The 12,350-nt window shown below is 43.7% G+C and overlaps 1 protein-coding gene across 4 annotated transcripts; it reads right to left on the reverse strand.

The window, feature by feature from the left end:
* Positions 1–969: 969 nt before the first annotated feature.
* LOC120698936 lies at positions 970–6,736 on the reverse strand. 4 transcript variants are annotated; one of them, XM_039982717.1, is made up of 6 exons: positions 6,613–6,736; positions 4,910–5,216; positions 2,942–3,249; positions 2,820–2,867; positions 2,071–2,477; positions 970–1,570 (listed from the first exon to the last, which is right to left on the reverse strand). In XM_039982717.1, exons 2-6 carry the CDS (start codon positions 5,209–5,211, stop codon positions 1,217–1,219), a joined length of 1,419 nt encoding a protein of 472 aa, XP_039838651.1. In that variant the 5' UTR covers positions 5,212–5,216; positions 6,613–6,736; the 3' UTR covers positions 970–1,216. The 4 variants fall into 4 exon arrangements, with proteins under 4 accessions (XP_039838651.1, XP_039838655.1, XP_039838653.1 ...); XM_039982721.1 differs by having other exon boundaries at positions 4,910–5,219; positions 6,613–6,724; XM_039982719.1 differs by lacking the exon at positions 6,613–6,736 and adding an exon at positions 5,335–5,551 and having other exon boundaries at positions 4,910–5,219.
* Between the last annotated feature and the right edge of the window lie 5,614 nt (positions 6,737–12,350).

Below are 12,350 nucleotides of genomic sequence, written 5' to 3' on the forward strand. Positions count from 1 at the left end.
TTCCTTAGACACTTGGGTTCCGATGGGATGTGAAAATTATTATCATAGAGTTTTTCTCGCTTGCAATAGTTCTCTGGGGTTGTGGACAAAACGCGCAACAAATGTGTTATTAAGGGGAAATTCCCACGATCACTTGCAGAAATTCTGTTCAAAATCAATGCGCTTCTGCAGAAATGGAAGGTGCTGCTGAGGAGTGGTGAACTGAGCAAGCTGGAGGAGATGGCCTGGAGGAGATGGCGCAAAGGATGGATGGAAGCGTTCCTGTAGAAGCTGAAAGAAAGACCACCTGATGAAAACTACCTGTAGCTTTTCCTTTCGTTTGGATCTGTTCTTTTTAAGTAAACTGCTCTTGTTTCGCAAGCTGGTAACCCCAGCTGAAGGTCATGTACCGAAACCTCTTATTTGCTTTCAAAACAGGGTAAACCCTTTTTCTAAAAAAATGGATAGTAGACGTACTACTGCAATCCACGAACAGGAATAATTGAGGCAGCCTGCCTGCAGCATTCAAAGGTTTGTCACCCAAAACTCAAGGCTTGAGCTTGAAACTTTTCGACAAGTCCAAATAGTAGTTTCAATTTGACAAGATGAGTTTGAAATACATATAGCACGTGAAGCAACACTTCATGGTACAAAAATCAAGAAACCGACTTGAGGCAAAATTTCAAGACAGGCCACACAGGCAAATAACACACCTCTCAGTTTTGGAGACTACGTACTGTCAAACATAATACCATAACCTTCAAATTAGAGTACGCTAGTCATCTATGCCCCAGATAAAGAAGCCTAGCCTGTTACTGCCTCCACCCCTGATCGCCTATGAGAGTAAAGACGTTAAGTACATATGGTGTCTTTGGTTCTGCTCTTGAGCTTGTACTTCTAGTTTCCATGTGACCTGCGTTGGAATCAGATGGCACGAAACAAAATGCAAAGCAATCCAATCTAAGGCTGAATGCTTGAATCAGAATCAAGGAATCGAAAAGAAACTGAATCCATAAAAGAAACTCCTTATCACAAGACATACTGTTCAGAACAAGAACATATAAGCAGCAACAACAACAACAATAGAAACATGAGAAAGACTGCCTCACAAGCACCTCTCGTCTCAAGTGCTGTTTCAATCTTGCCCTCAGATTATGCCATCGCCAGGAAACAAAAAGGATCAGTTGTCGTCATCATCTCATCATCTGATTAAACTAGGAACAGAACCATGTCCATCCTAGAATTGCTTCTTTTTCCGGATCCTCTTGCTCCTCCATGAGATGAGAGCCGCTGCTGCCGCGGTTGGACAGCCACGTCTGTGCTTCATTTGCTTCTTTGGCTTCCGCTCTTGCCTCTTTCCTGTGAAACAGGGCTTCAGGAAAGCCCCATGAAGACTGAAGCTGGTAGTGGCTTCTTCCTGTGCATCTTCTTTCTTGACAGCCACTACAGGGCCAACACTCTCATCCTCAGAATGTGCCCCAGCTTCTAGCTTCACTGACACCCTTAGCCGTTTGGTTGGATGGCTGATCACCTCGAAGTTTTGGTATCCTTCCTCTGCTGCTTGGTTGTCAATCAATACATCTTCAGAACTCTGCGAGAAAAGAAACAAGATTAGTAAGGATGTGCAGCCAGAACTGGAATAGTATCCATGCAAGTTAGCTTACAGTGCAGTCTAGGTATTAAATTCCATATAAGTTAATAAGGTTTACAATCTAAACTAAAAACATAAATTCCAGACCATCTAATGCTTATTGGACCATAAAGAACATTAAAGGGGATGCTATGCTCCCATGTGCTTCATTAGATAAATACAGGTTAAAATTTTATTTCATCTCATTTACATGAGTGCTACTTTTCAGGCCTCTTTCGATTTGGTATACGTCACACCTCACCAATGAAATCGTGTACGAAAGTTCAGTACACAACCATTATCACTAATAAGTAATAGCTGTAGTAACTAATAAGGTTAATTCTACTCAAAATGTCAACTGCTTAAAAGAACGCAACCCATAAATATAATGTCTCGGAGAGCTGTAGCTTTTCATTGGTACAACTTGAAGCTCAAAATATAAATCAGTGATGAAAGCTTACTTCACGAAATTCTCCCATCTGATGTGGACCTTCAGACAATAGGCTCATGGTACTCTCGAATATATCCATGTTGCTAGCTTCTCCATAGCTTGAGAGAGCACTATCAGGCATGGCAGAATCCTCCATATCACAATCAGATGTGTCCTGGGGAGATCTCTCATGCAGTGCAGCAACTTTCCCCTTTCCTGGTGAGCAATTTGAGCTCTGTGTACCGTTGACCCATGTGTTAACTTTAAAGGTTATTCCCTTATTCTTCTTAGCCATTGCTTGCTTCAGATTTGATCTCAGACTGAATACCCTGTCTTGAGCAGCTTGAATGCTCAAAAGAATCTGCTCGACAGTGGTATCACCTCCTTCAATACCAAGTAGCCAATCAGCATCATTATTCCCTTTTGTGTTGTCATCCGCTGAATGATCAAGAAAAGGTTTCATTAAGTTATATGCACCACTTAATACTAAAATAAAGGATAATTGACAGTAAGTCTGCTTCCAAAGTTTGTAACATTGAGCTCGATGTGTAATGACAACATAAATTTTACTAGTTGGGTGGCATTACTAAGGGAAGCACCAAATGGAATTCTTACTTTGCATGCAGTAATCCCCAAATGCAAGACGCAAGCAATAAAATCTTTTGTTTGTGGAAATGTAATAATAAACATAAATCAAAACCTATAAAAAAACAGAGAAACATGTATGAAGAAGCAAATATTGTAAGCACTACTTCACTGCCAAGCAATTGACAGTATTACCTAAGTTGGCGTTGTCTTCAATAGAATGGCCATCTGCTTCCGTTTTCTCTGCGGGATAGATGAAATGAGATATAAAAAAGGCTATTTGTATCTCTGCTTGTAAAGTAGAATGCAACACTTACCAAAATAAGATAATATCGTGTGATTAGAAATATACGATGAAGCATCCATTTTGTCTTCGTTTCTTTTTCTTCTCCTCCGCTTCATGGTCTTTCTGCAGCAAAGAGAGGAGAATGGTACTGATCGAGAGGAGGAACAGTCTAACTCAATCATTTTGGTCTGCAGCTCCTTCTCATGCTTGAGTGCTGCAAGCTCCTTGTCATATTTGGAAACTTGCGATTGCAAATCCTTCATCCGCAATTCTAGCCACTGGCATCTCCACATTAACGGGCTTATATAATTTCTCCAATGATCAGTCACCTTTTTCTTCCTGTGATAGATGATACAATGTTGTTACATGTAATCTGACTTATCTAAAGTAACATGAAAAGCATGAGGGGTGAAAAAGAAATAATTGAAATAATATGATTGATTGGAACTGGAGGCACTGAAAATTGCTCCAAACAAATAGAAAAACTGAAAAATAACATAAATGTAATGGCATATTTTGAATCTAATGTCCACACATATGTTACCATGATTTCATAGTGGATTTCTGTTCATAGTTGATTATAAATAGATAGATACAGTGCCACCAAAACAAATTCTGGAAGGCATCATCTGCTTGCATTGTTCAAAGCATCCATCACAAACTGGAGACAGTATATGTGCTAGTTGAATACAGGAACCAACCCTTCACTTAACATATTGTAAGGTTCTTATTTCACGAACCAATCCCTTCAGATCCTAGACATAGTTCTGTATCACTAAGACATTTTGCAGGTATGCATTTTGAGGAGAATACTCCATTCTGGGTATAAATGTATATTAGCAGTAATGCTCGCAAAAAAAATAGTATAGAGATATGTATACTTATTGTTCAGATAGTGAGGAGATATCTATACAAAGGTCTACAAGACAACAAAATTTACAAGGCGCATACTGGAAAACCACATACACAAAAATGATTTCTGCTGCATACCAAAATAGTCTTCTTTTCTAAGCATGTAAAAAATGGATCATGAACATACTGGAGAATATGTACCAAAGCCAGGAAGGATGTCTAGAAGCAGGGAAAAACAGACTCACAAAGGATGTTCTAAAATCGATAGATACAAGACCATGGATTGATAGATAGAAATATAGAGAATGGAACTTTAAACAGATCCAACCAGAAACTCCTTTTTGTTCGTGTACTTCAACCATCTGGAAGTTGTGACATGTAGACTTAACAATTATTTAAATTTAATTGCATGCGAACTGTATCTCAGATCATACACTCCCCATCGTTTTTGTAACTCTTTTGGGACTTACTAGCCTCTATTCTAAACAGAAATTATCACTCTGAAGCTGCTTTCATGTTTTCTCTCCTTTAAATCTCTCATTGACTACTACTAGACGTGTCTTAATAAATGATACAAGAACCAACAAATTGCTAGGCATATTAAGGTGATTTTTGACCTGGACCTGAAGCTGGGTTCTTGTCAGACAAAAAAAAAAAAACCGTCAAGCCTGTCAGCTCCTCTACAGCACAGAATGATGTGCAGGTGCAAGAGCATCAGACTAAGGCTCATAGCTTCTCTGGAGCAACTTCTAAGCTCATGGCACAGAATGGCGCTTGGTAAGGCGCATTTTGTTCTGTTAGAACAAGCCATTGACCATCAATTACTCTATTACTATCTTTTGTGAGTGTAATACGAAATTGATATTGTTAGACTCATGTTCAAAAGTACTTATTTTTTATTAAAAGTTTGTATGATAAATGATATATTATTAGTAGTATTTGTTGTCAAAGTCGTGTCCTAACGAAACAAAATATGTTTCATGTTCAAGCACAGAGGCTGGACAAAAAGGATCATGTATCATTATCCATTTGAAATAGTGGTTAATTACCAAAAGGACACAAATCCCAACCTTCCAATATCGAATGATCTTTCATATAGGAATGATAAATACTTGTAAGAAGGCAGGAAAGGACCCAAGGTACTTACTTGAATAATCTATCCACATTGTCGGAAGCAGCTGCATCTAGCAGAGCAGCAGCATCTCCATTATGAGGATAGCGGCAGAACGGCGAGTCCACCTCAATGTCACTAATCCCCGAAGGCCTTGCATCATCCTCTGATCCCGAAAGTGTGTCTCCAAAGGAACTTGAACACTCAGTGGCATCAGGGTCCTCAAATGCGTTCAACTTGCTGCAAGCAGCACCACCACCACCGGGACCAACAATGTCTACCTCCAAATCCACTGCTCCCTTAGCATACTCCATTTTGAACTCGGCAGCAACCTCCATGTATACTGCTAATAAATAAAAAGAAAAATCAGCATTCTCAAGAAAACCAATGCGACAGCATTCTCAGTACAGAATGGAATCATGGCATAGAGTGAGAGAGAAAGAAGTACGGTCCAGCACTACCAAACACGAGCGCGGACACGTCCAGCGGGAGGCGGGCAGGCGGCTGCCGGCTGGCGTGCAGCCGTGGAGGCGCCGAGGTGCGCCGCCGCGCCGGTGTCAGGGCGCGGCGCCGCGGGGTCCCCACGTCCGGCGGGACGCAGGAGTCGAGGGTGGGAGAGCGCGCGGCGGCGGCGGTAGCGGCAGCTGAGAGTATGGCGAAGGAGGAGTGAACAGCTCGCGGGAGAAAAAACAAAAACCGGGGAGGCAGCAGAGTGACTGAAGGGGCCAGCGAAGCGAGACGGGAATCGAACCCTAATGGGCTTCTAAGATGGGCCTGGTTGGGCCGTCCAAAGTGGGCCGGGGTCACATTTTCCACGAGCCTTCTCACAACTCCTTTTTAAATCATTCTAAAAAAACGCTTTTTTAAAATAAAAAAATCCAAGTAAAATCCTCTACAGTAGGACAGGGCTTGCGGCCTTTGCAGGTTCACAAGAATAGTTACCGCAACAAATTTGTTGCCTGACCAAATTCACTGATTTAAAACAGTGCCAAGGATAAGGACTGAATCCAGCAGCAGGGCACTCATACTCACCCAGGACACTCAACCAGAGCATGGCTAGCTCTGTAGATCCCGAATGTGGCAAACAAGAACACCCAGGTCTTATAACCTCACGAGCAGTGTGCCCTGGAGACGATTTTCACATGGCATCGTCAATACCTAAACGAAAAGGGTCGAAACGAGGATGCATCACGCGCATGGAATCAAGTTTACTGACCAAATCAAGAAACTACAACGCGAAACGAATCGAAACCAATCTCAAGTGTCCTGTCCCCTCCCTGCACGATGACTGACACGACATGCACTAGCGCTGCTCATCGAATCCATCCAAGCAGCTGCAAATCCTCCATTGATGATGCGCCCAGCGCAAGCTAGAGCCTAGAGGCGGATCGAGCGACCCGTTGACTGATCGAATCAACCATGGCAGCAAGCGAAGAGCGGCGCCGAAAAGCTACTGCAGGCTTGTGGCGGCCGGCGCGCCAGCCATGTCGGGACTTCGCCGTTCCCGGCGTGGCGGCGGCAGCTAATCGCACGAGCTCCGTTACCAGCCACGGAGATAACCTATCAATACTGGCGGCCGGCGCAGCTACAGAGGAGTCCGGCGGTCGAGCCGGCCGGGTACGCGCGCGCGCCGAATGAGCTGGGATCGACACCACCGCCCGCCGCGAGCTGGGAGGATTCCGGAGAGTGGCAGTGCGGGAGGAAGATATAAGAGCGCATGAGAAGTATCGAGGACGAACCTTGTGGCGGAGGTGACGGCTGCTACGGCAGCGGCGGCGGCGGCGGCGAGCGAGCGAGAGAGTTCGAGGCTGTGGCCTGTGGCTGCTCGTTTGGGCGCCGCCGGTCAGACTCGAGAGAGGAACCTGGAGCGAGGGAAGCACCAGGTTTTATTCAGTTCAGGGGGATACATGGGCCGGGCCGGGCTGTCTGCAATATCGGTACAAAGTTTTTCTTTTTCCTATTTTGTTTTGTATCACACACAGCTCCGGCTCCAATTTTCTCAAAAAAAAAAGCTCCGGTGTCAACGAAGAAATTGGAATCTGGTTTCATTGGAAATCGTATATTGTATTTCCTCCATTTCAAATTGCAGTTTGTTTGACGTTTTTTACACCGAGTTTGACCACTCGTCTTATTCAATTTTTTGTGCAAAATATTACTTTCTTTTGTTGTGGGTTGTTTTATCAATACAAGGTCTCAAATAATGATTTAAATTTGGCAATACTTGCATAAATTTTTTTAATAAAACGAGTCGTTAAATTTAGAGTAAAAAAAAGTCAAACAAACTACAATTTGAAACGGAGGTAGTAGCTGCAATGCTCTAGTACAACATGAAATTGTAAAATAGAATTATAATTACCATCGACCATTGTTTTACTTTTAGTTTTGTTTTCTTGGGGCTGCTGTTGTTGGGCCACTTCTTGTGCGTATTTAGGTAAGCAAGAAGTCAGCTTATCATGATGTATTTTATTACATCTTAAATGAGAAGTAGCCACCTAGTAGGTACTCTCACATTATCTCTTCTCAAAGAACAGGGTTTGCAGTAGTTCTTCGACCTAAAGCTATTTTATATTCGATCCAATTTTTATAGGACTCGGAGCTGACCGTTCAGCAGTTTTTTTCTAGCAAAATAAAATTTGCACATCTTGTTCTCTCCTCCTGGTCCTTCCTTCTTTACTAGTGGATACAAGCAAAACAATGTTTTGATTAGAGAACCTGTAGTGGTGGAAAAACAGGTGTGCTGTGAGAGGATAAATCGCCGAAAACCTTAAATTATTCTACCTAATTGTTAACATATTATTGCCTGAATACATATATTGAGTTGCATATCTCGGCAAAAATAGAAAAAAATGATCCGGATAAAACACACTGAGTTTGCCATGCTCTCAACATATTATTGCCTGGATAAACACACCAAGTACCTTACTTCGATGTATCCCTGCTTTGAATGGATCCTCATACTATTAACGCTAAAGTTTAAACACAAAAATGCTAAACTGAATTGAATAATTTGCTTGTTAATTTAGTATAAGTTGCCTACAAATAAGAGTAGAGACACCGTATAAACCAAAAGGAGGAGGAGAATCGGGGGGGGGGGGAGAGAGAGTAAAAGAAGCATAGGAGGCATCACCTTACCAGCGTAGTGGCTGTGGATCTGCAGCACTTGAGCACAAGCTTGGAGACGGCCAGAGAGCACGTGAGGAGGTGGGGCAGCGCTTCATCGTCAAGGGAGCATCGCCCTCGGCGTCGAGTGCGAGGCACAACGCAAGGCACCCTGTCGCCGGCCACCATCCGCCACTCCGCTACAATGTACATCTACCCGCCGGAGACGGCACATAGCTCGTTCACCCCCCTCCCAACCCTGCGTGCCATCTTGCGCCACGAGTCGATCGCTGCATCTTACACCACGCCCCGCGGTGCACAGTCGAATGGATACTCCCACCCTTATGTGATGTACTACTTCCCGCCCGCCGCCGCGGCGTCCATCGCCTCGTTGTCATGCCCAACCACCACCATGCCCGCCCATCTCCCTGACCACCATGTACCCGCGGGGCGTCGGCATAGCCACCGCCTCCTCCTACCCGTTTCGCAGAGCCTTATCGCCACCCTTCTTAACGCCCCCAATCATGTAGATCTCGCCACGCTATGCCAGTCTGACCACCACGAACGAGCTGGGAGCGGCGTCACCGGGCATCGGTGGTAGGAGGAGGCTCCTCTAGTAGAATGGGGCGAGCGCCTGGCATTGGAGCCGTCGTGACGCAAAGGGGCACTATCCCATGGTGCAGTGATGTCGGATCTGCTGAGGAAGTGGGGAGGGAAACGGGGAGGCGTGGGTGGGTGGGGCGCAATAATGCTTTGTTGGGGGTTGACACAATCAATAAGAATTGGGGCTGTAAAGAAGTCATTACCATTTTTATATGGGCTTTGAGTTGTGCACTAGTAACCTAAAAGCCCCGTTCATGTTTTATGAGTTGGGTCCAGATTTCGATTTGTGGATGTACACTTAAAAGCTTAGGGCAGTATCCATCCATGTAAACAAATTGGCTCTTTTTGGCACTTAAACTGGAGCATTTCATCTGACATTAATTGGTTGGAATTCTTTCTTTTTGCAAAATATAGTAAATTCACAGACACACATATATACACTCACCCCTATGAAAATACGTGCAACCTCATTCCTAGGAGTTGTCAACACAAACGTCCTGACACGCACGTCATCTACCACTAAAAAATAATACAGATTAGTGTGACACTTCAGGTGTCTAGTGATTAGAACATAGGATAATGTTTAAAATTTGTGTTTGTTCTTGTGTGGAAGTTTAATTTTTTCAATACAAAATTAGGGGTATTTCTATAATTATAAAAAATTACAAGTCCCTTTTTGCAAAAAAATTTGACTTAGGGAGCACATTCAATTTTGTGAAGGGCTTTCTTGCAAGTGTGCTAGTAATCATTACTTGACAGCTTTATTGCATTTTAGCACTAAATTTATTGAAATTTGCTACCAAAAAGTGTTTTTCTTTTATAAATTAGAGTTCATTTGAACTTTTGAAAATATTTTAAACTCCTTTGATCTAGTACAAATTTGCACAACATAAAAGTTGCAGATCTTGAAAAACCGAACAACTTTCATTTTGGGCACTTTTTCATTTGAGCCCTAGAATAGTAGAAAATTTTAGATTACAGTGAAGCCCCTGAGATTTTCACAATTTCCACTTTAGTCCCTGGAACCCCTTCTTCTACCTCCCGCTTGGCCGGAATAGTGCCGCCGCCTTGCCGCTGCTGTTTCCCCCGCCCACCGACCGACCGCGCCGCCATTGGAGCACCGCCTAGCCTCTTTGGCTCTTCCTGGACCCCACCAATCTCTCGCTGGCGTCCTCCCTTTCTCCACGCAACACCGCCAGCTCGCCGCCCCTGGTTCTTTCTCCGGCGAGCTCGACCGCCGCGGGAACTGCTTCCCCGAACCACCTTGCCGCCTCCACGCGTCGCGCATGAAGCCGCGCCGCCACTAGCACCGCCATTGTTGGCCTGCTAGCTCCGCGCCACGCCGTCCCCGAGCTCTTCGCTCGTGCCACGAACACCGGCTGCCGCTGGATACTTCGCGCCGCCGACAGTTTCCTTCTCCCGGTCAAACTCATCCCCTGAACCCTCCTCTTGCTCATCCCCTTCCTATCTGGGCTATAAATAGCCCTGGCCGGGCTTTGTCGCCGACATACACCGCTGCACCTCCTCTCTCATCTCTAGCGAGCTCTGCTCCACCGCGGACCCGCCGTTCCCGACACACTCCGACCCCCACGACCCTCTAGCAAGCTTCGCCTTCACCCCGTGAAGCTCGCTAGCCTCTCATCCTCACCATTACCCTGCTGGAACACCCTCGCCGCCATTAACGCCGCCGTCGCGATCTGCTCCATCGCCGACGAGCCTCCTTCGACCATCCCGCGCCCCTCCTAAACCCTTCATCAGGTGCGCCTTGAGCTCCTGAAGCTCCCTGGCCCCCTAGCCCTCGTCGTCGGGGACCCCCCTCGCCGGAATCCGGCCAGCCCTTCCTTGCCTCATTCCCCAAACCGACCAAGGACCTGATTGCTTTGATTCGAAACTTTCCAGGGTCCTTTCTGCAAAAAGATCTTTTCTCTTTTATTCTTTTTCAAGTGAACTTTAAAAATTCCTAGGAAATTATAGAAAAATTAGAAAAATGCCAAATTAATTTTGTTGTGTTCCTTGTAATTAGCTCTACAGTTTGATGCTATGGGTTTGAGTTGTTTTCTTTTATAGCTAATTCTAAAAATAGGATTAGGATATAGCTCTTTTTATTTATATCTTTTGTTCCAGAGCTATATTTTCAGTGAGCTTTTGACCATATGCTCTTTAGAGTATGTCAAGCTCTATATAATTTTTCTGGAACCATTAGTAGACTCTAGTTTATACTTTTAAAATTTCTTTTTAGTGTCTTGTTTATGTTCTTTAGGATTTATTTTAAAAAAAATTCTTTTTGTTTAAATAAAAACCTTTTCTTATATTATTTTATGGAGTTTATTTGTGTTCACCTTTACTCTATAAACAATTGCCTAGTAAAGTAAAACTTTAAGTTTAGTTTTAAATGTTTACTTTATTGGTTTACAACTTTTTAGTGAAGGAAAACTATACTCAAGCACCTTACTAATTCCAACTACAGCATTCCATATAGAATCACCCTCGCTAGCAGACGGAACATACGAGCTCATGCAGGAGCCAGACAGGGATTTCTCTAAAGCTCAAGCTAATACTACTGAAATAACTGAAGTCCCGAACTCTATTTCGGAAGAGCCAAAGCCTACTGACTCTATAGACACCACTGAAGGCAAGCCCCGATGCATAATTCTATTATTTTAAATTATACAACTTATTATTATTTATTTGTGCATTTAAGTTATTGGAGTTGATTGGAAACCTTAGATGTATAATTCTAGGTACCTATTGATTGAACACTAGAAATCTGAGTCCAAATATATGTTATGCTAATAGGACCGGTAAAAGTCGAGTGATTGCCTGTCACTCGCGAGCTTTATAGGAGTTGATTGTTTACTTTCTTGCAATCACTATAAGGACCATGGATGGATTTGGTTACTCACTTCATGGTTGAAATCCGTCTGTGTTGATGAATTTGATAAGGCCGCAGTGTGTGGTAGCGATGGTTAAGCATTTGAAAGTACTAGCCACATGCCGTAAATATGGTACGCGGCAAGCCTAGTAACTGATCGGCCCATCAAGTGGACATACCTCCCACTCTCTCTTAGAGATAGGAAGTTAAGTAATGTTGGAAGTTAAATTATGTTGCAACAACCATGGGTGCAGAGAATGGCGGTTCTCTGTAGTCGGGGAGAGTGGCCCTGATCCATGAACCGGAATGAGAAGCAAACGGTTGTTTGGGAGTGACTCGACAGTGCTCCAAGCGTGTGTGTTAGGTTTACCCTTGCATGGTTGGAAATTCGATTCAGAATCATCCGTTTCTCGCGGATATTGAGACTGCTTGATCCCTTTGCCACATATAGAGTAAAAAGTGAAACATTTATGATATTCAATCTTGTTGGATTCAAATATACCTTCTACCATATTTGTGTAGATAGGTGCTTACCTAGAATGGTTAATAACACTAGAATCTAAAAGGTAAAACTCGAAAATAAGGATCTACTCTTTGTTGCTTTTCAGCAAAAGAAACCCCAGAGCCTTCACAAGCTTTGCATGTCTAGTTAAAGGGCTGTTAGACGGGTCAGTCTTGCTGAGTATTAGTATACTCAGTCTTACTTGTGACTTTGTTTTCAGAAATGACTTGTGAGGAACCAAATACTAGTTTGACTTGGCCAAGTGTTTTACCTGCTGGTTGGTCTATGGAATGGGAACCATCCCCGGCCAGCAATGACTCGGCTGAATAATGTCATGTACGGGCTTACCATGACATCTTCCCTACGACAGTTGTATATAGTTGTGTTTTCTTTCCGCTGCA

Source organism: Panicum virgatum, chromosome 3K (genome assembly GCF_016808335.1).
Source record: "Panicum virgatum strain AP13 chromosome 3K, P.virgatum_v5, whole genome shotgun sequence".
Taxonomy (NCBI): Eukaryota; Viridiplantae; Streptophyta; class Magnoliopsida; order Poales; family Poaceae; genus Panicum; species Panicum virgatum.